This window comes from Brachyhypopomus gauderio, unplaced genomic scaffold (genome assembly GCF_052324685.1).
Source record: "Brachyhypopomus gauderio isolate BG-103 unplaced genomic scaffold, BGAUD_0.2 sc70, whole genome shotgun sequence".
Lineage (NCBI taxonomy): Eukaryota > Metazoa > Chordata > Actinopteri > Gymnotiformes > Hypopomidae > Brachyhypopomus > Brachyhypopomus gauderio.
Window position 1 is genome coordinate 727,408 of NW_027506891.1, and position 23,636 is coordinate 751,043.

Below are 23,636 nucleotides of genomic sequence, written 5' to 3' on the forward strand. Positions count from 1 at the left end.
GTCTGTCCATAACTTTTTTCCAATCTTCCTCTGTCCAATGTCTGTGTTCTTTTGCCCATATTAATCTTTTTCTTTTATTAGCCAGTCTCAGATATGGCTTTTTCTTTGCCACTCTGCCCTGAAGGCCAGGATCCCGGAGTCGCCTCTTCACTGTAGACGTTGACACTGGCGTTTTGTGGGTACTATTTAATGAAGCTGCCAGTTGAGGACCTGTGAGGCGTCGATTTCTCAAACTGGAGACTCTAATGTACTTGTCTTCTTGCTCAGTTGTGCAGCGGGGCCTTCCACTTCTCCTTCTACTCTGGTTAGAGCCTGTCTGTGCTCTCCTCTGAAGGGAGTAGTACACACCATTGTAGGAAATCTTCAGTTTCTTGGCAATGTCTCGCATGGAATAGACTTCATTTCTCAGAACAAGAATAGACTGTCGAGTTTCAATTGAAAGTTGTCTTTTTCTGGCCATTTTGTGAGTTTAATCGAACCAAAAATTGTAATGCTCCAGATTCTCAACTAGCTTAAAGGAAGGTTTTCAGCTGTGCTAACCTACTTGCACAAGGGTTTTCAAGGGTTTTCTAAATATCCAATAGCCTCCTTACACAGTTAGCAAACACAATGTACCATTAGAACACTGGATTGATGGTTGTTGGAAATGGGTCTCCATACATCTATGTAGATATTGCATTAAAAACCAGATGTTTACAGCTAGAATAGTCATTTACCACATTTACCACAATAATGTATAGAGTGTATTTTTGATGCATTTAATGTTAGCTAAATTGAAAAAAAAAAAACTGCTTTTCTTTCAAAAATAAGAACATTTCTAAGTGACCCCAAACTTTTGAACGGTAGTGTATATATAACACATAAGCTTTTTGCTCCCCAGTCAAGAGCCTATGTGCCCCTCTGAGGCTCAACATCACTCCCATCCCAAGCATAGTACTTCTCCAGATCTTCTCAGCAAGGAGACCTGAGAGTATTTAGAGCAGGCCCGTTGACAGTCTTGCTTGGGCCTGGGACAAGAAAGTTTCATGTGCCCCCCCAGCTGACTGGTTTATATTTGACGCGTCGCGAGCGGCTTGAGGGTCTGCGGAGTGAAAATGATGTAATCGCAGTGGCACCGCCCGTGCGCGTGAATTTTGTAACTTCGCTTCAGCGCAATGAACAAAGTCATGTTTGCAGGGTTCATACACCTTTATAAGGTGGAATTCAAGCATTTGTACGTCACTTTAAAGGTCCATTTCAATATTTCCCAGCACGACAAACTTAATTAAGTTAAATATTTATACATATACTCAAAATGATTCGAAAAAATTCGCTTTTTATCACATTATTTAATGGTGGTTTATTTTCAAAACACCTGATCTTAGCGTCTTTACGTTCTCATGTTTCGTCCTAGAATTACAAGAGGCTCGTATTTGTTAACGTAATACAAGAGAACTGTTCAGTCAGATAGCTATTTGTTGTGAAACTAAGTAGTTTCAATTTCAAGCATTTTCAAGTACTTTAGCCTAAATTCTTTCAAACCTGGAACACAATGCAACATTAAAATTTGTCAGGTAAATGTTTTTCCTTTCTTTTCTGCGCTCCAGATTTCTGTATTTACTTTAACTATCCACCACTGTATTTCCCGCTGTTGGGTGGGTACCAGCCGGCTGCAGTCGGTGCTGGATCAAACCATTTTTCAGTGGGAGGCGGGGGTGTATGCACTTAATGGAAAATATGCAGATAGGTAAAAACATATATTTTAGCCATTGAGCTTATTTTGAATACAGAGTTTTATATTAATGAAAGATTTCAAGATTATATTTAAAATTATAGACTTTAAATAAAAAAAAAAATTGCTGAGCTCTTTGATGGGCCCCCCTGGCCCTGGGGCCCGGGACAACAGACCCGGTTGTCCCCCCCTGTCGACGGGGCTGATTTAGAGTATTGTGGGTGACAGCACACTTGTAAATGTGTTCAACCCATGACAGCACACTCATAAATGTAATGGACCTATGACAGTACACTCCTAAATGTAATGAATCCATATAACCCAGCATTTCTGGGTTGATTCCCTCCAGAGATTCTGTCAGCTATAAGCAGCCTGAAAAATCTGAAGGGCTCGATGGAATTCTTGCTGAGCTCCTTTATCTCGTTCAGCGGGTTGACTAATGGTTAGCTCCTCACCCTTTATCTCCTTCAGTGGGTTGACTAATGGTTAACTCCTCACCCTTTATCTCCTTCAGTGGGTTGACTAATGGTTAACTCCTCACCCTTTATCTCCTTCAGTGGGTTGACTAATGGTTAACCCCTCACCCTTTATCTCCTTCAGTGGGTTGACTAATGGTTAACCCCTCACCCTTTATCTCCTTCAGTGGGTTGACTAATGGTTAACCCCTCACCCTTTATCTCCTTCAGTGGGTTGACTAATGGTTAACTCCTCACCCTTTATCTCCTTCAGTGGGTTGACTAATGGTTAACCCCTCACCCTTTATCTCCTTCAGTGGGTTGACTAATGGTTAACTCCTCACCCTTTATCTCCTTCAGTGGGTTGACTAATGGTTAACTCCTCACCCTTTATCTCCTTCAGTGGGTTGACTAATGGTTAACCCCTCACCCTTTATCTCCTTCAGTGGGTTGACTAATGGTTAACTCCTCACCCTTTATCTCCTTCAGTGGGTTGACTAATGGTTAACTCCTCACCCTTTATCTCCTTCAGCGGGTTGAGTCAGTGAAGGGCCCCCAGGATGGAAGGACTGCATCATGATTATGAAAAACACTTCATATGGAAAACACTCACACTTTTTCAGTCCTAGAAGAAGTACAGAGACCATATCTAGGACGTACACACTGCATTCTCAGACTTGGCAATGTGTCCACAGGACAATCCTATGGCCATTACTGTGAATTCTAGTAAATCAGGAATTGCATTTCTCTTGACATTTTCAAGACTTTCCATCTCTGCATGGAGGTATGTTCTTGCCCGTGGGACACAATCGATATGAAGCACTATGAAGAGGGGAAAAGGGGTTAAACAGGGCTGTGCACTAGGGCCAAATTCCTCTCAGCTTATAATGACATTCAGCTACAGCTCCGTCTTGATTGCAGCCCATTTAATCTCAGATCACTGTAATCTCGCACTACATTACCATTGATGTGTGTGCAGTATGCAGACAACAGATCCCGCTTGCCGGCGATGCTACAGTCACTGTAAGAAACGCAGTGCTCTCTGGGCCTCCTGACATGGATGTGCCTCTCAGGACCGTCAACACATTGTACTTGCCTAAGCTTTCGGATTCCTTCCAGCTGGTCGATAAGGATGTCTGTGTGTGCATCCACAGAGTCTCATGGGAGTCCACTCCAGAAACTTTAATAACCTAAAGATATCAACAAAGGTGGCAACTTACCAAGCCTGTTCACAAGTCCATATGATCCTGAGAGGTTGTGGAGATTTGGAAGGCCTCCGGTTATGCGAGGTGTCCTAACCTGCACCGCCAGATCAAGATCAGTGGATGAGGAATAAAAGTTAATAACCTGTTTTACAAAACAACTCCATCTTCAGTTTTCTCTGGACTGCCATAAGGTAATTGCCAAAGAAGGGAAACATCTTGGTTAGTGATGGCCAGATAAAGGAGGGAGCCAGTTGGGTGAAGTGCAGATAGGACAAAAAGGAATGACAGAAAGAGAGAAGACAGGCAAAGGAATAAAACGTGAAAGTCAAACAGGAGTGGCAGAAAAGAAATTCAGCAACAACCCTATTCAACAACATAGACATTCAAACAACCAAGAGATGAGTATCATGAAAAATTACTTGACCTCAATCAGTAGACCACGAGACCCAGGGATGTGGTAGAGGGCAGTGCAGCAGCCGCTTAACCACACGCTTAGCCGCTTAGCTGAGCTTAACCACACGTACAATTATATCTCTTTCATCCATATTCATGTTTGTTCTGAAGGATTCTATTACACGTATATGGGGAATGAGGCTTTTAAAGACAATATCTGGCCTAAATGCAAAAAAAGATGCAAAAATTAAAGTAAAGCAACCATTTAATGATGATGGCAAAGCTTCGGTAAACATACTAGTCATGTGATTAAGCCCTAGGGTGGGGTAGTTAGCATCTCCTCCAAATAATGAAGAATGTCCTTTTGCTTGCTCCCGTTTGCTCTTCACATTTCTGTACTGCCTCTGTTACTCCCAAACACGATGTTGTAGTTAAATCCAGCAGTAGACGTGTGGTGTGGCTGTGTGCCTTTTCAGTGAATACGGCTGTGTGTGTCTTAGATGGATGCCCCAAACTTTCCATTAGGCTCTCAGCTGGAGTGTCAGAGATGGTGTCTGAGGTGCTGGATCTCAGATCAAAGCTGTGCTGCTATCACCAGTACGCTTGCCGACTTCAGCTAATGAGGGAAGGTTCCGGAAGTCCTCCAGACAGTCGAACAGCTCCAAGCAGGCATTCTGGTTTCTTGTGGAGAATAACACAGTCAAATCTTTTTTTTAAATGGAGCAGTTAATATAAGGTTTTCATATCATATTCAGTAATCATTCTCTGAATTCAGGACACAAAGTCCAACATTAACTTGAGTAGTTCACTTTAGAGCATTGTGGGGAGAGCGGGACAAGTGTACCAAAATATCATTTGCATCTGTTGGAGTTGGTTAGGAGATGTTGGGTTCCTGTGTCCTGAAACTCATTTGTATTGTGTTTCTCTGTCTTCTACCATCAGGTCTACCAGTATATGCATGAGACAATAACAGTAAATGGATGTCCGGAGTACCAAGCCCGTGCCACTGCAAAGGTAAGAACACGTTTATTCTCAACCAGGCTGATCTGGTTATAGACATTGACTATAGAAGATACACACCGATGTTTCAATTTCCACCTTTTACAGCGTGAAAAAGAAAGAATGATGAATAAAAGAAACTACGAGAATGTGGACATGAAGGACGATACATTTTCTTTTTTTTTTTATATACTTTATTTATAAGGTATCACAGAAAAACAATGCACATAGTGACAGCACCCAGATATTTAGAACAGAACAGGGAAAAAATAAAATAAAAATAAAAATAAAAATACAGGCTGTCGAATCCAAGCATTACAGAGAATAGATGACAATAAACCAAACTGAAAAATATCCAGTATCGTCCGACTGGGACTGGTATCAGTCTAGGACCCATCCAAATTGTTCAAAACCGCTCCCCAGACACTCTGGAAGCGTTTGTATGATTTAGTGTCATGGTAGCGTAACTGATCCATTTTTATAATGAGCAACATCTCATTTAACCACCTCTTAAAACACGGTGCCACTGGGGATTTCCAGGATAAAAGTATGACTTTTTTAGCTGCCACCATACCCGCCAGTAGAGCTTGCTGTTGTGCAAATGAGAAGGAGACAGACCCATCGAAGTAGCCAAAAATAGCTAGTTTGTAGTCTGGAACGATGACCACACCAAATGCTTCAGTGAACCAATGGAAGACACCAGCCCAGTAGTCATGTAACACAGGGCAGGACCAAATTAAGTGAGACAAGGAACCTTCGGAGGTGTGGCATCGGTCACACATAGGAGAGACAGAGGGGTAGATCTTGTTCAACCTGGTTTTAGAAAAGTAGAACCTATGTAATACTTTGAACTGTATGAGTCTATACCTGGAGTTCACTGAGCAGCGATGAACACTGGACAAACTTTCCTTCCACATATCATCGGAGACCGCATCGCCCAACTCATTGGACCACCCTACCCTTAGGGAGGTAGTGTTGTCTGCTGATGACAATGCAGCAATAAATCTGGACACCAAGTGTTTAGTGTCAGGGGGAGAAAGTAGCAAGTCGTAAAAAATAGGTTCTTTTGGTTTAATTGAAAAAGTGGGTATATTTTTTTGAACGTAGTGTCTGACTTGCAAATATCGAAAGAAGTGAGAAGAAGGAAGACTATATTTAATTTTAAGCTGAGTAAAAGAAGCAAAGGTATTGTCAAAATAAAGATCTTTGATGCACTGTAAGCCCTTCTCCTTCCATGTAAGAAACACCTTATCTAGCTGGCCTGGAACAAAAAAATGGTTATGAACTAGAGGAGTATAGCTGGAAACTGGGGGCAGAGAAAGAAACCTCTTGATTTGATTCAGAATCTTTAAAGAACTTTTAATTATGAAATTATTGCCAATTGAACTATTGGAAGGTTTAGTCATAGAGAACAGTAACACTGGCAAAGAGGTATTTGTTAAGGACTGTGCTTCAATACTTAACCATAATGGAGCCCCTTCAGGTGGTGAATGATCTGTGATTCCCTTCTGCCAATAGGTAAACACCCTAGCATTGGCTGCCCAATAATACTGCTTAAACACAGGTAGACCTAAGCCCCCAAGTGCTGTTGGCCTTTGCAGATGTCTTTTCGAAATACGAGGGGGTTTATAGGCCCAAACAAATGAGCAAATAATTGAGTCCAATTGCCTAAAAAAGGATGAAGGGAGGAAAATTGGTATGTTTTGAAAGAGATATAGGAATTGTGGTAGGGACACCATTTTGATAGCATTAATACGTCCAATCATTGATAAAGGAAGTAGCTTCCAGCGTTCAATATTCGCTTTTAACTTATTGACCATAGGTAGAAAATTTTGTTTAAACAGATGTTTGGGGTTTTTTGTTATCATGAGGCCTAGATATGTAAAATGATCGTTAATTATTTTAAATGGCAGTGATTGCAAGAAACTAGAGCTAATGTTATTAGTAATGCACATAAGTTCACTCTTGCTCCAATTAATTGAGTAACCCGAAAGTTTACTAAAGGAGTCTATATAGTTTAATAAATTGGGCACAGACAGCTCAGGGTCAGAAATAAAAATCAGCAAGTCATCTGCATATAAATTCACAAGGCTTTCAGCATCTCCACATTTAATGCCGTGAATCTGTGGATGGTTCCTGATCCCTATTGCCAATGGTTCAAGAGCTAAGTTAAAAAGAAGAGGGGACAAAGGGTCCCCTTGCCGAACTCCACGGTGTAGTTCAAATGGACTAGAGCGTTGCCCATTAGTAGATATAGTTGACATAGGACAAAGATAGAGCATCTTGACCAATGAAATAAAGAAGTCGCCAAATCCAAATCTTTTAAGCACCTCGATCATATAGGGCCATTCTAACTGATCGAAAGACTTCTGAGCATCCAATGAAATGATTGCAGCCTTTTCATTTTTAATTTTATCAGAGTATAAAATGTTGAAAAGGAGACGTGTATTCGCAAATGAAAACCTACCTGGTATGAACCCAGTCTGATCTGCGTGAATTATCTTGGAGATGTGATTTCCAAGTCTAATCGACATAGCCTTAGTTAGAACTTTTTGATCTGAATTTAAGAGTGCTATTGGCCTATAAGAAGCAGGGTCTGAGTCTTCTTTTCCTTTTTTCAACAATAGGATGACATTCGCTTCGTACAGGGAACTAGGCAACCTCTTATTCCTAACCGAATCATTTATCATCCTCAACATGTAAGGGACAAGTTGTTTACTGAAAGCCTTGTAAAATTCAGCCCCAAATCCATCCGGACCTGGACTTGTGCCTGATGGGAAAGCCTGAATAGATTCCATGAGTTCAGTTTCTAGTATTGGAGCATCCAATTCCGTTTTGCAGAGCTCGGGTAGCTGGGGTATAACCAGCTTATCAAAAAAGAGGTTAAAATCTTCCTCATTCACCACCAAAGAAGAAGAGTAGAGATTAGTGTAAAACTCCCTGAAACAACCGTTTATTTGCTTCGGATCTGTGAGTAGTTCACCAGACTTTGCTTTGATTCTATGAATAGCTTGTTTGGATTTTATTCCTTTTAATTGCCTGGCTAATAATCTCTCCGGCTTATCTCCCAATTCAAAATATTTATGTTTCATTTTAAGTAAAGAAATTTCTACACGCTTACTAAGAATTGAATTATATTCATATTTTAGTTTTAAAATTTTATTATAGTCTGATTGTGCAAGAGAAGAACTATATGCATGTTCGATTAACGTGAGTTCCCTTTGAATTTCCAAAAGTCTGATGTTGTTAATTTTCTTTTTTTGTGCTTCGTATGAGATGATGTAACCTCTCATGACTACCTTCAGGGACTCCCAGAGAGTACAATCTGAAACCTCGCCATTGTCATTTATTTCTAAGAATTCGTTTAATTTTGACTTAATGTATTTATTAAATAATGGATCTTTAAGTAAAAGAGGATTGAAACGCCAACTATATTTTTCTTTAACTATATTGCATTTAAGTTGAAGAGTAATTGGGCAGTGATCTGAAATCAAAATATTATGATACTTGGTGTCTCCCACATTAGAAATAAGTTCAGAATTCACCAAAAAATAGTCAATTCTGCTAAATGACTTGTGCACATGAGAATAAAAAGAAAATTCTTTCTGAGTTGGGCGCTGCAATCTCCATATGTCTACCAGGTTCCTAGAATTCAGAAGATTTTTTAGCATATTAACTGACAGTAGCACAGGTGGTGGCCTTTGAGAAAGTCGGTCCATATAAGGATCCAGAAAGCAATTAAAATCACCACCCATTACAATGTTTGTATATTTATCCTCCGGAACAGCATCAAACAGTTTGCAAAAAAAATCAGGTGCATCAAAATTTGGGCCATAAACATTAACCAAAGTCAAAGGAAAAGAGTTGATGTGACCCGAGACTATAACGAATCTACCCTGAGGATCAGAGACCATAGTTTCCAGCTGGAAGGGGATATTTTTACGGAAGAGAATAGCAACACCTCTAGCCTTGGAAGTAAATGTTGCTTGATAGACCTGGGACACCCAACCAGCTCTGAGTCTACTTTGTTGTGTCTTAGCAATATGGGTTTCCTGGAGGAAAATTATATCAGCCTTGAGGGACTTCAAATGTGAGAAGACCCTACCTCTTTTAATCGGGTGCCCCAGCCCTTTTACATTCCAGGATGCAATAGTGACCCCAGTCCCAGCATCATTGACTACAGACATCTAAGTCTGAAGGAAAAAAAAGAAAACGATAGGACGGCAGCCTGAGAAAGAAAAAACAAACAAACAAACGATCGAACAACAAAAGGAAAAAAAAGCACCAAAAATGAAAGGGGAAAAGTAACATAACCTAACCTTAACACCCTGTTAAACATCCCACCCCAACTCAGTTAGCTCCTGCTAAGGAGCACTGTACCAACCCTAGGAGACAGGAACACTAAGTGCACCGAGACCTAAATAAGTCTCTGGTGTAGCTACAACCAAGTTACACTACCTCCGTAGCTTCTCCGCACCATATTTAAGTGTGTATATCAAAGAAAATAGCACCATCTGTTATAAACCCAGAGAAACGTTATTACACGGCTTTGCCGCTGAAACCAGTCAATGACTATAGTATTACAGTCCTTGTTCAGACTTGTTTGAGGTGCGTTTCCACAAATTTAGCCGCTTCAGCGGGGGACGTGAAGCTCTTGAATTGACCGTTCTGCTGAACACAGAGTTTCGCGGGAAAACGGAGTGTGTGGGTCACCTGTAGCGCTCGAAGAGTTTGCATGACATCCCTAAAGCTCCTCCGCTGGCTCAATACCTCGGCCGTGTAGTCCGGAAAGATGTATACTTTATGCCCGTTGTAGTCAAGGTTGCGCCCGGCTCTGAGTCGCAAAATCCGCTCCTTTTCGGTGTAGAAATGAACACGCGCGATGATCGTGCGGGGTTTTGCTCCTTCTGGGGGTTTTGGCTGGAGCACACGGTGGGCCCGGTCAACGATCAGTGGCTCCGCGAAGTGCGCAGCTCCCAGCAGCTTGGGGAGCAGACCGACGACAAACTCCGTTGACTTCCCCTTTTCCTCTCCTTCTGGCACTCCGACTATTTTGATGTTGTTACGGCGTGACCGCCCCTCCAAGTCGTCGAGTTTTAACCTGAGGAGTTCGTTCTTCCTCTGGGTCTCCGAGAGTGTCGTTTCAAGTGAGCTAATGCGAGCCTCGTGCTCTTGAATTTGCTCCTCAGCGACGCCCATCTTCTCCGTAACTGTCTGTAGCGTAGTTTGCAAAGTCTGGAAAGACAGTTCAAACTTATCAAACCTCTCATTTATCGTCTGCAAGATCTTGTTTGACACTTTTTCCCAGGCCAGAGGCAGGTCTTCACCGCTAGTTGCTTGGCTAGCTTCGCGGCTAATGGAGTCATCCATGCCTGTAGCCGACTGCAGAGATTCTTTCGGTTGTTTCGAGCCTTTTGGTGGCATTTTAACTCTAAAAGACAGAGAATTACAGCAATGGATGTTCTCTTTCAGCGTGAGCTAAACGAATGCTGGAACTTTATTGATAGATGGCGCAAAAAAAAGAGTTTTAAAGGTTTGGTGCGGAGGAGCTCCCTCGAACACGTCTACTCCATGCGTTGCTCACTAGCGCCCCCCCGATACATTTTCTATCTGAAATTGTAAAGCATTGATTTACCAAGATTTACCAGCAGTAATTATACAAATATCTGAAACTCTTTTGATATATAGGTATATTTCACATTTTGTAGTGGGACATGTGTAAACCTGTGATATAACAACAAAAAGAGAGAAAGATAATGTGTAGGAAGGACAAACAGGCTGAGGCTGAGCCTGGATGGACTTCTGAGTGGTGCTACAGAAAAGTGTTTGATCATCTGGAGATTGTGAGTGCAAACCCTGATGATGCCATGGCCATCTGTGGGCAGGATCCTGAGAGAACACAGTTGGTCCCGCTCTCAGTGAGAGGGATGGCATAGCAACCCTGTCTCCCTGTCAATCACAATCACAGTGACGCATCAGAAGGGATGTCTAGTGTGAATTTCCAAGTGTGTTACTCTGCCCCCTGGCGTTGCAAGCTGCAGCTTGATTAGATGGTGTTTGGCTGTACGTACATGTGACAGGCCTGGGCTCTCCTTGGTTGGCTGCTGTGATGGGATGGGGGAGAATTACCTGATGGGTGGGGATTGGCTCAAATTAAAATAGGAAGGGAAAAAAATGTTAACAAAGGCATGTTGATGCCAAAAGGTGCAGTGTGCCACATACAGACTAGTGCTCGCAAACAGACACTCGCTCTCTCACACACATACACTTGGTGATAGCTTTACTATGAGATGAAATTAATATTATTTGGGGTTTTGTACAGAATGTGTCTCTGAACTCAGTTAACAGCTAGTCCAGCAATCAATCTGTAATAGCCCATTAACAATCTAGACACAAGGGAAAACTGCTGATGCTAACAGTCTCTGGACATTTTCAATGGACATTCAAATGAACCACATGTTATTCACATCAAGTAGGTAATATATAATATGTACACAAAGACCTGCTCTACACATGCACTAATCACCAAGGCTTAGATGGGTGAGTATTTTTGGGATTTGGAGGTATGTGAGGATTCATTGTCTTGTCTGTTTCATGATTACAGGATAATTCATTTATGCTAGGTATGCACTGTGAATTTCAATGAGGCAATGTCCTTGCCACTGCTATGGAGACAAATAATTATGGGTTTTCTTTATTCCCGGTTCTTGTTGACTCAACGTCGCTCTTCTAAATATATTTAGAAATGAATGTGAATTGCATAAATTAAATGTACGTCTTAGTGAGACAATGTGCACTGATATTAAACCGATTAAAGGTTCTGCTTTTTGGAAATGATGTGACTGATTTTATATTCAGCTGGGGCACATTCAGCCCTTCTGTAATATAAACCCAGTGTTTAAAACAGCAGAACAGGATGTTAATTACAGCAGCCCTGGAGGATCCTAGCACTTCCCACCTGGACTCTTGGAAAAGCTGCAGTAATTCTGTATGTATAAACCCAAGCCTAGAGGCACCAGCATGGAAGCAGTGAACAAGGCAAAGGCCCAGTGGGTGGTGGATAGATGGGTGGAAGCAATGAACAGGGCACAGACACAGACACAGACACAGCCCAGTGGATGGTGGACAGATGGACTATTGCTGTAAAAAGATGGCTCTGGGAATACACCAAGTTCCACTGAGCTAAACTACTTTGGTCTCATAACCAAGATATTCAAGTGCATTTCAAGCGTATTATATCCAAGTCAGGCAGGGGCGCAGATGGCACAGATTTATATTGACCCCATCCGAAATCTAGCATCTCAACAAGTTACGCTCGCCGCCACCCCCAACCCCCCCCCCAACACATTAAATTACGTCCGCCAAGTCGGAGCTATCTGCCAAATTTGGCGCACGGAAAAATATAGTTGATTACATATATATTGTACATAAACGTATATATTGTACAGCTTGGTCCCCCTCACTTCAGAATTTCCATCTACGCCCCTTAAGTCAGGGGTGGAAAGTAATGAATTACATTTATTCACATTACTGTAATTGAGTACTTTTTATGAGTAATTTGTAATTTTCTGAGTAGTCTTTGAAATATGTCATTTTTACTTTTACTTAAATTTTGTAAGTAATTTTGTGAGTAAATTTTGACCCAAGTAATTTTACTTCACTACATTTGAACCCCCTCACATTACTGAGTAAAAAATATTGATAGTGAAAAATTTAATGCGGGCAGGAATTTAAACTTCTGAGGTCGGGAACTGAAAATCAATTGCGTTGTCAGGGCTGGCTCGGCCTCCGCTCCTCCTCAGCCCTTTCTCTGTGATCTCTGGTTGTGTTTCTTGTGTTTAGGTGTCTCGCCACCTTAAGCCTGCTTTATACCTCCGGACACGGACGAATTTCGTCCGTCCGTACCAAACGTAGCCTCCGTAGGGGGCCACTATACCTCTTTCCGTTTCCAACGTTGTTATGATTTTTTTAAATACATCCTCTAGAGGGCAGTATAGTCAAATTTCCGGCACCAGCGCACCAGCAATCTCCTTCCAGCTGTTTTTGCATCGCTGTTTATCGCGATGACCTGGCACCGTAGCAGAATGTAGCCTCTAACCAACTCGCAAAGTTTCTCTTCTAACTCGAGCGTCATTTTTTAAAGTCCAGTACTCTTCTTCATTGATTTTCCCGAATTGGTGTACGTTCGATGCTTCTGACTCTCTACTGCCCCCTGATTTGCGGTTTATATTGCTCCGTTACTACGGATTCGTAAGCGCTCTGGCAACGGACCCACTGACGGATGAAACGACCTCCGGAACCGGACGAAAGGGTCCGTATCCGTAATTACCGTAGGGTGTGAATGGGCCTTTATGCTCTCTCTTATCTCTCTTGCTTTTCAACTACTTATTCGAGTAACTCTCCTGTGCTGCTTACTAGCCTACCTCAAGTTTCCCCCTGCTTTATCTCTTCCTATCCATTCTTCGTTTTATTTTGGGAAGGGTTTTTGTTTCGTCGCGGTGTCTGCCTGCTGCCAGTTACTTCCCCTGGCGTCCTAAGTTTAGTTTTCTCGCTTTGAGTTTTCTCCACGTCTTTTCCGTTGCATTTTTCTCCCGTGTGTTTGCAGTCGAGTTTATTTTCTACGCGTTGAGTTTATTCTGCGTCTCGTGTGATTGGTTTTGCTGCTTATGTGTGTGTGTGTGTGTGTGTGTGGACGCACGCACACATTTTGCTCTTTGCATTTTGTCGGCACTTGGGTCTACTACTCTCTTGGTTTTGACGCGGTGTGTACTTGTTGGTACACCCGACGTTACATACGTGGCCTTGCCTTGCACACGCCCTTTCCATTGTCTCATAATCAGGTCAATCAGGTGGACACTGTTTTTTGAACAGTTGGATCCTGTGAGCATTTTAAATAGTGGAATCCTGTGCGCATTTTGTTTTATTTTGAGTTGTGGCATCCTGTGGGCATTTTATTGTGAATAGTGGGATCCTGTGGGCACTGTATTTTGAATAGTTGGATCCTGTGAGCACTTACTTTTAAATTGTGGAATCCTGTTGCATTTTAGTTTGATTTGTGGTATCTTGTGGGCATTTAATTTTGTGGGCATTTTGTTTTTTGAATAATTTATTCTTTTTTTATTTCTTTATTCTTATCATAATGTTGTCCATTGGACAATAGGACTGAAAATTGTTTGCACTTTATGGTACAGGTTGTGATTGTTCTTGTGCTGTGAGGAAGTATGTTCCTGAGCCCAGCTGATCTTTTTCAAGTGTGGATGTGCACTTAAATACGCTTTGAAATCGATTAAAACAACTTGTGCTGAATTTGATTCATGACTCATCCTTTTTTGCATTAAATAACTGAAAGTAACTAAGTAACGTTTTACTCAAATTACATTTTAACTGAAGTAATTTTGTACTTTTACTCAAGTAGATTTTGAGATGGGTAATTTTACTTTTACTCTGAGTAAAATTTAGGCAAAGTAATGATACTTTTACTCAATTACAATTTTTCAGTACTCTTTCCACCTCTGATCCAAGTACAGTTTTCACCCTTAGCATCAAACTGCAAGAATCACATTTTGTTTTTGAGTTGAAAGTTATTATTCTGTGTAACGTAGGGCTCCGCCCCCTCTACTAGCTGTCACTCTTTGTCATCCTGTTCCCTTGTCAGTGTTTTTCCAAGCCTGTTAGTCCCGCCTTGTTTTCTGTTGCCATGGTTCCCCTCTGTCTGTCATTTAGCTATCCCACCTGTTTCTAGTTAGTTTCTGTGTATTTAAACCCTGTTGTATTTCACCTCCGTGTTGGTTATTGTGCTTGGTACGTGTTTTCCTGTTTGGTCTTGTTTCTTGTTCTGCAGTACTCTTGATTCATGCCCCTTGTTCCCTGTTGTTTGGTATGTTATGCATTTAAACCGTGTTTTGTTTGTTTAAAGTATATTGTTCCTGTGTCTTAGTTCTAGTTGTTCTGTGTATTCAGTATGTCTCAGCATCTTGGATGTCTCCATGTATCTGATTCACTAACAGATCTGACCCATGCCTTCTTATTCGACTCTTGAGTTTGGAATTCCCTTTATTAAATCTCGCTCTCCTCAGTGTTCGTGTCCGCCCTCTCACTCAGCAGCATGTAAAATGTTACATTCTTCTGCACATACACAATTAAACATTCATTTTAGGAAAAGATTTCTAGAAGCCTGTTTTATGTGGGCTGTACACTTATGTACTTCTGTGCTCCTGTAGATTTTTAGCAGTGCCAATTTATTTCCTCCAGCACAACTCGTGCTATGGCTGCATGGAACTGGAAGGACTGCCTACATTTTCAGCATCTGTGTAATTCAGCTTTTAGAGGGTATCTGGCAGAAATTGTGTCGACTGTATCTTGCCCCATGTCACTGTGTCTTTAAGCAGGATTGAGGTGAAGGTTTGAACCCTGCCCCCCCCCCCCCCCCCCCCCCATATGTAGAGGCTGTGTAACACAGTATGGTAGCACTGGGTGCTGTAATCCCCTGTCTGATTGAGTGGAGAGATTCATGGGAAAGATGTTTTGAGTCTTGGAGATCAGAATACTCCTTCTTTTGCCTTGTGGGCATCTACTGGCTAGTGCTCTGAAAAGCTTTTTGTCTTCTGTTACTGAAGTATGAAAGTCTTTATTGCCAGCATAGCTGTTGGTTTGCATGCTGGTTTAACAGGCCATTTTGAGAATATTCATATTTCATCATATTTCCAAGCCAGTACACATTAAAAAAATTCTTTATTTCTGCAATAACTTAACTGACCACGTAACTAATAAATAATAGTTTCTATAATCTAGTTAACATAGGTTTCTCACCTACATATTTGTTATTAATCGTACCTGTCTGTTTTTATTTCCAAACAGGCCACAGTGGCTGCTTTTGCAGCCAGTGAAGGTCACTCCCACCCACGAGTGGTGGAGCTACCGAAGACTGATGAGGGGCTGGGCTTCAACGTGATGGGCGGGAAAGAACAGAACTCTCCAATCTACATCTCCCGCATCATCCCTGGGGGCGTGGCTGAGAGACAAGGAGGCCTCAAGAGGGGAGACCAGCTCCTATCTGTGAATGGTGTGGTAAGTCCCTGATGGTCGGAGTCTGCTTCATACAAATAAAACCAGTGATTTGCTTGACAGAGTTGAAGTGAAGGAGATCTGAAGTGTAATCTGAATCGTACCTTGAAGTGTGACAGTATATGGCACTTCTCCATTCTGTGGTCTAAGCCTATCTGACAGCTTCATTAATACAGATCTTTCTGGGAGGGCCACTGGCATCATCGATGCTGAAGTGATTTCATTTTGATCTCATTGTGTAAACACTTTTGACAGAATTTACCAGGCTTGCCAGGACACATCGTTACACAAAGACAGAAAACTGCTGCAAATAAATTTCTCAAGGATCAGTATGCTGCTACAGGACTAATTTCTGAATCCAGAATTGATACTGAGATTATCTCAGCATTGTATGTATGTTTTAAAGGTTGCACTCTGATAGAATTGATGCTGTTTTAAAGCCTCCCTGACTGCAGTAGGCTGCCTAAAAGTTAGCTTGTGAGATGCATCAAATCCTAGGGCTTCTATTTTAGACCACAGCTGTGAAGCTAGACCCTTGTCATTCAGATCATGCTCTTCTAACACATCAGCAGCTTTTGTTTACATTTACATTTAAACCATTCAGCAGATGCTCTTACACAGAGCTCAGCTGTTACCTTAGAAAGCTAGAGTCCATCCAGCTGAAATAGGATTCGTTAAACTACAAATACACAAAACAATGCGAGAGAATTATATATATTTATCTGTGTTACATTAAGGCTCATTTTAGTGCATTATGAAGTTGGCCATTCTGGAAAGAAGTAACCAAACCTTCCAGGTATTGTATACGTGAAACCTGTGTGTGTGGGTCCTGCTGACAGCATGAGCAGTGATCGCTGGTTGTCCAACACCACAACCAGATTACATTTCCAGGTGAGATCAGGTGAGATCATGGCACTTGCCCATTTTAGCAGGAATACTTCAGTGCTCCATCTTGCTGGTGTTTGAAATACGAGTGGAGACATAATGGTGGTGATGCAGGATGCATTTTCAGGAGTGACATATATTGTCAGGCCATTCACATAAGTGGTAACATGGTGCAAAGTCAAAAAGCCAGAATGTAATGAAGAACTGACTGAGCCAAACGCAGAAGACACGGAGTAGAACACAGCAGTAAGTACCGTAACGAGAAAACACATGGAGAAAACGACAGCATGCAAAGATGTTCATAATACATGACCATAGTTAAACAGCACAGCGAGAGTTACAAAACAGGGAAGCGGAAGACAATACAGGGAAATGCAGGGTGTTAATGTAGGGTGTTAATGCAGGGTGTTAATGTAGGGTGTTAATGTAGGGTGTTAATGTAGGGTGTTAATGCAGGGTGTTAATGTAGGGTGTTAATGTAGGGTGTTAATGTAGGGTGTTAATGCAGGGTGTTAATGTAGGGTGTTAATGTAGGGTGTTAATGTAGGGTGTTAATGTAGGGTGTTAATGCAGGGTGTTAATGTAGGATGTTAATGTAGGGTGTTAATGTAGGGTGTTAATGTAGGGTGTTAATGCAGGGTGTTAATGCAGGGTGTTAATGTAGGGTGTTAATGTAGGGTGTTAATGTAGGGTGTTAATGTAGGGTGTTAATGCAGGGTGTTAATGCAGGGTGTTAATGTAGGGTGTTAATGCAGGGTGTTAATGCAGGGTGTTAATGCAGGGTGTTAATGCAGGGTGTTAATGCAGGGTGTTAATGTAGGGTGTTAATGTAGGGTGTTAATGCAGGGTGTTAATGCAGGGTGTTAATGCAGGGTGTTAATGTAGGGTGTTAATGTAGGGTGTTAATGTAGGGTGTTAATGCAGGGTGTTAATGCAGGGTGTTAATGCAGGGTGTTAATGTAGGGTGTTAATGTAGGGTGTTAATGCAGGGTGTTAATGTAGGGTGTTAATGCAGGGTGTTAATGCAGGGGATAAATGAACAGAAACAAGAAACACTTGGGATCAATATAATGCAGAGAAACAAAAGACAGAAGGGGAGAGACAGAATGAAAAAACAAAAACACATGGTACACGTTGTGATGGGGACTGTGATAGATGTTATTAACTGCGGGAGTATAACTGTATAAACTATGTGAGAATTATCCATGTGAGTGCAGAGAGGCAAAAGAAAAGAGGCCCAAGAGTGAAGCCATGCTAGACAACAGTAGAATGTCTGCGAGAATCCTCTTCATCTGACAATAGCATCCCTGCAGGTGCAAACCATGGTCAAACTGAATCAGTGATACCACGAATACAGTTTTACAGTTTAACTGGGCAGCATGAAGTGTTTGAATAACTGCAATGATGACATTTCCTGTAGAACGCACCGCTCGGACGCCAAACACTTTGGCATATTGACGTCAGTTTGGATGAGAATTAGAGGACCGCGGATTGTACACAGAAAGAGTTTTACATAAGAAACAAAGGACAGAGGTTTGACATGATCTAATGTTGTGGTCCTGTTTATGATGGATAGAGAGACCCGGTAAGAGACCCGGTAAGAGACCCGGTAAGAGACCCGGTAAGAGACCCGGTAAGAGACCCGGTAAGACTGGATGGGGTCAAGCAGAACTGTACAGTGTCTTCTTTTGGACGAGGGGGACAAATGTCATGGAATTTGGACAAAGAGAGTAAATGGAGGACATGAATGATGGAGGAGGATCACATCTCATCACATCTCATCACATCTTACCTTTATCTAAAAGAAAGGCGCAAAATGCTCAGTGTTTAGCGATAAGGGCTTGACATGGAGATCCAGGAGTTTATAGTTTTCCTTTGTAGGAGAATAAGGATTAATCAGCTATATCAGAGGTGAGCTTTGAGAAGAGATTGTAGTGGGAGAGAAGAGGAATCTTCACATTACAAGTTTCTTCACTTTCTCTTTGCTCCTCTTAGTTATCTTGCTGCTTGTGTGACAGCCAAGGAGTAAATGGAGGTGAGATCTTGGTGGTGTGATGGAGTAGGTGGAGGTGAGATCTTGGTGGTGTGATGGAGTAGGTGGAGGTGAGATCTTGGTGGTGTGATGGAGTAGATGGAGGTGAGATCTTGGTGGTGTGATGGAGTAGGTGGAGGTGAGATCTTGGTGGTGTGATGGAGTAGGTGGAGGTGAGATCTTGGTGGTGTGATGGAGTAGATGGAGGTGAGATCTTGGTGGTGTGATGGAGTAGGTGGAGGTGAGATCTTGGTGGTGTGAGGGAGTAGATGGAGGTGAGATCTTGGTGGTGTGATTGAGTAGGTGGAGGTGAGATCTTGGTGGTGTGATGGAGTAGATGGAGGTGAGATCTTGGTGGTCTGATGGAGTAGATGGAGGTGAGATCTTGGTGGTGTGATGGAGTAGATGGAGGTGAGATCTTGGTGGTGTGATGGAGTATGTGGAGGTGAGATCTTGGTGGTGTGATTGAGTAGGTGGAGGTGAGATCTTGGTGGTGTGATGGAGTAGGTGGAGGTAGGATCTTGGTGGTGTGATAGAGTAGATGGAGGTGAGATCTTGGTGGTGTGATGGAATAGGTGGAGGTGAGATCTTGGTGGTATGATGGAGTAGATGGAGTAGGTGGAGGTGAGATCTTGGTGGTGTGATGGAGTAGATGGAGGTGAGATCTTGGTGGTGTGATGGAGTAGAAGGAGGTGAGATCTTGGTGGTGTGATGGTAGGTATATCAGAAAATAGAGGTTCAGCAGCAGATTCCAGCACCAATGAAGAATGATGATGCGAAGGAGATAAAGTGTTTGGAGGGTATTGATAAGAGCCTAAGAGGGGTGATGTGGCTTTACTGTCATGTGTGTCTGCTGAAGATCAGGTTCAGTACATTTCCTGCCTTGTGTGTAAAGGTTACTGATTGAAGTTCAGGCCAAAAGATGACCACACGAAAGTGAATATTACCAACATTTAAATATAAAATACTGTATACAAACGTGATAACAATAGAACAAAATAGACAAAATATTTAAGATATGTATCATCTGGTAGCCTCTTAACATCTGCTCAGCTGCTCTATGTACCTGACTCTCTTGATTCATCTGTTTCAGGTCTAGGTTGTGTTATACGGTATCACTAGTATAACTAGTATCTAGTGTCTAAAATCACTAGTCCTGGACATAAAAAGAAACAGGTTGGATAATCAGAGGAATGGTTCACAGAAGAGATACACCACACATAGATGTTCAGATTCAGCAACTGATTTTTTTTTTCACGCCATCAGCCAGACAGATTTAACTAAGAGCTACTGGGAAGCTAAGTAGCATAAGGCAACGTGAACAAGTCACTAATGGCGCATTTCCACTAGGGCCTGCTTGGCGCGGTACGGTTCGATACGGGTCGATTCGCAACGGAACGGTACGGTCGCGTTGTGTTTCCATTACAATGGTGAACCACCCCAATGTGGGTGGAGTCGCTGTTGGCGCGCGGGTTGTAGTGTCGTGACATCATTTGTATGCGACCACAACACCGGTCGATGCCCCTTAACACATACCATTATTGTATCTTATTTATCTTTATCTTCATTATTGTATCAATCAATCAATCAAAGTTTATTTGTATAGCGCTTTTAACAACTCGAGTTGTCGCAAAGCAGCTTTACAGGGTTTACAAGGTTAACAATACTATGGGTCCAGAACCCTAATGAGCAAGCCAAAGGCGACAGTGGCGAGGAAAAACTCCCTATGATGGTGGGGAATAGAAAGAAACCTCGGGAGAACCAAGACTCAAAAGGGAACCCATCCTCCATTGGGCGGCCCGTTAACACACAAATACACAAGTCACACATTGTATGTGGTTGCTCTAATTATTGATAATAATTTGGTATTACTCAAACAGGCTGAACACACCCTGCATAAAAAGCATCAGTCATACAATCAAATGAAATCAAACTTTATTATGAAATATAGATATTTAAAGTACAATATACGTAAATAATATAATTATAGTTAAAAAAAGTGCAAAAAGCAAATATATACGTATAGCTTTATATGAAATAAATATTTATAGTACTACAAGCAACATTTTGTGTGCTTTTACTGGCGTCTGTCTCGCATGGTGTTCACAAGTTCGCCAAGCACCCAGAGGAAAGCCCGGTTGAAGGAAACATTTTTCGCCAACTCCGCTCGCCTCGTCAGTGGAAGGGGAATCTTGAACGTAAAAAATAACAAATATTAAACACAAGCATTCCCGTGAAAGCAACAACAATATAGCGTAACTGCACAAAATGTGTAGCACGTCATCGCTGCTCATGCTGTGTTTATGGCTACAGCTAACTAGCAACTAGCAAGGCTAAGAGCTAGCTATTGTACAGTAGTGACTGTGGTGGTAACATTAACTACAAACACAGCTCTAAATTCCTGCGTTTACAATAGATGCGTTCATATTACGTTCATATTACATCTTTTACGAGCCTAGTAGTAAAACTGAAATCACAATACACTCACCATTCTCCGTGGCCTCCAGCACCGACATTGTCCAGCATGTTTTCTCTTCCGTTACTGGCTGGCCGGTGACCGTATATGACATCCATTTGCTGGAACCATTTCCAGTCTTTGCGGTTTGCTCCGCTGCGTCCGTTATGGTCCTTCACCGCCTGGTAATCGCGTTAAACTTTTTTAGCTTGGACCGACCGGCACTGCTGAATGGACCGCTGGTAGCCATGAGTGGCCATTAGCGCGGAAACCTCGCTAAAAACCTTTACATTTCTAGTGGCCCCGTCCAGTTCGCCCTGGATTTTTTGATCGCTGATTATTAACAGAAAGGTTTGTACCTCGGCGTTTGACCAGGGAACAGACTTCGCTCCTTGGGTTTTAAAAATGGCTGAGGAGTCCATAGCGGAGGAGTCGCTCTCCTGACGCAACCTGTGACGACACTCCCTGGCCAATCAGTGTCATGCTGTTCCTCCACGTCACAGAACTGTACCGCTTCGGAACGGTTAGAACCTCGAGCGAGTCGGTACGAATATAGTACCCGAAAGTACCGGCTAACCGGGACCTGGTACTAATGGAAACACTCACAAACCGTCGCGAATCGAACCATACCGCGCCAAGCAGGCCCTAGTGGAAATGCGCCATAAGTTGCAAGTAACAAGTAAGTCTCAAGTCTTCACAATCAAGTCTCGAGTCAAGTCCCAAGTCAATACAAACGAGTCTCGAGTCAAGTCCCAAGTCTTAAACTTCAAGTCCTAGTCAAGTCACCAGATGTAATTTCAATATTTAACACAATTGATGCAGTTGATTAGCAGTATATAAAGTTAGTCAGACTAACGTCAGGCGTTTGAGTGTTTCAGTTCGCTTGAGTGACGCTTGAGTCGTCTTCATCTAAACCCCCCCCCCCCCGCGCTTTCGAATTATCGTTGGTGCGGACCGCTGACACAAGTCAAGTTGCTCATGTGGACCCTTGTAAAAGTTAATTTTCGACCCCCCTGAGTTATCACATCCAAGCTAGCTAGCTAAACGTTATAGCATTATGTTAAATATACATAGCAGAGTCTTACTTTTGTTTGTGCAGCCTCAAATGTCGAACAAAGTTTGAAGTGGCTGCATCTCCATCTCTTATCCTGACTCCACATGTGTTGCATGTCACAGTTCTTTTATTCACAACAGCATAATCTTTATCATTGAACAGGATCATTTTTGGGAGCATGTTGCTTGTCCTCTTCGCACAAATTCAATGTTGCTGCCCCCCTCCCCCTCTCCCCTGGTTAGTTACGGATAAACTGAGCTGAGCAGTTCACATTTTACAGCACCATTTAATACAAAATTATCCAGTTATGTGATTCTATATTACTTATTTATTATGTTTAAAAAAAGATTTCAAGTCTTTTCAAGTCTTAAAGCTCAAGTCCGATTCAAGTCCAAGTCAGTAAAGGTAAAGTCTAAGTCAAGTCGCAAGTCTTCAGTGATGTTGTCGAGTCAAGTCACAAGTCATCAGTTTAGTGACTCGAGTCGGACTCGAGTCCAAGTCATGTGACTCGAGTCCACACGTCTGGAACACACACACTAAAAACACCAAACAACCAGCTCCTACCTAACATCTCCTTTGAAGACAAGGGAAAAACATAACTAGATACTTTAAGAAAATGGAGAATTACAAAGTCTGGCACAAAGGCTCTCACCTAGATAAAAATTAACATCTAATCCTGCGTGCAGTACAATGTATGGTCACACCATCTTATCAGCACTTCCTGAGCACAGTGCCAAACTCAACACATTTCACATATGTCAGTATTGCTCAAACCTGTTCAACTGCATTGTTACTTGAGTAATCTTACAGTATGCTACAACTGCAGAAATACAGGTGCCTTTATCAACCTTGGCCTTTATCCACCATGCTCCGCCTACAGTCTCATGCCCCAGGTTGTCATTGGTCCGCTGAAGTAAGATACTCGCACCAATCAATCTACTTTAGCAACTCAGTTCAGTGATGGGAGAAGAGAGGAGAGAGAAAAGAAGGAAAACGCACCCAAGACATTTATTTATGTTTGTTTGTCAATATATTTTATGCAGTTTAGTGTTTTCTTTCATGGTCCCCCTTTAATCCCTTTAATCTATGGGGGAAATTAGAGGGAAATGCACTCCAGGAGACTAGTTTGCCTCTGGGCAAATATATGCACAAATGTAAATGGTAATTAAATGTAACAACAAATATATGGATAAACTATTGGATAAATCATGATGGAACATAAAACAAGACTAAAATGATGTATCCTATGGTAAAAGCCAATCAATACTGCAAGACAGAATGGCTAGTACAGAATTCATCCATTATCTTAACCGCTTAATCCCACTAGTCGGGGTCACAGGGGGACTGAGGCCAATCCCAGCACCTTCAGGTGAAGGGTGATTC

The 23,636-nt window shown here is 42.0% G+C and overlaps 1 protein-coding gene across 1 annotated transcript in view; it reads left to right on the forward strand.

Moving 5' to 3' along the window:
- The window catches only part of lin7a (lin-7 homolog A (C. elegans)), a 54,838-nt gene that overhangs the window by 25,464 nt on the left and 5,738 nt on the right, over nt 1-23,636 (forward strand). Inside the window, exons 3-4 of the mRNA XM_076989733.1 lie at nt 4,707-4,778; nt 15,621-15,830. Coding sequence (XP_076845848.1) covers nt 4,707-4,778; nt 15,621-15,830 — 282 coding nt within the window. The remainder of the gene's footprint in view (nt 1-4,706; nt 4,779-15,620; nt 15,831-23,636) is intronic.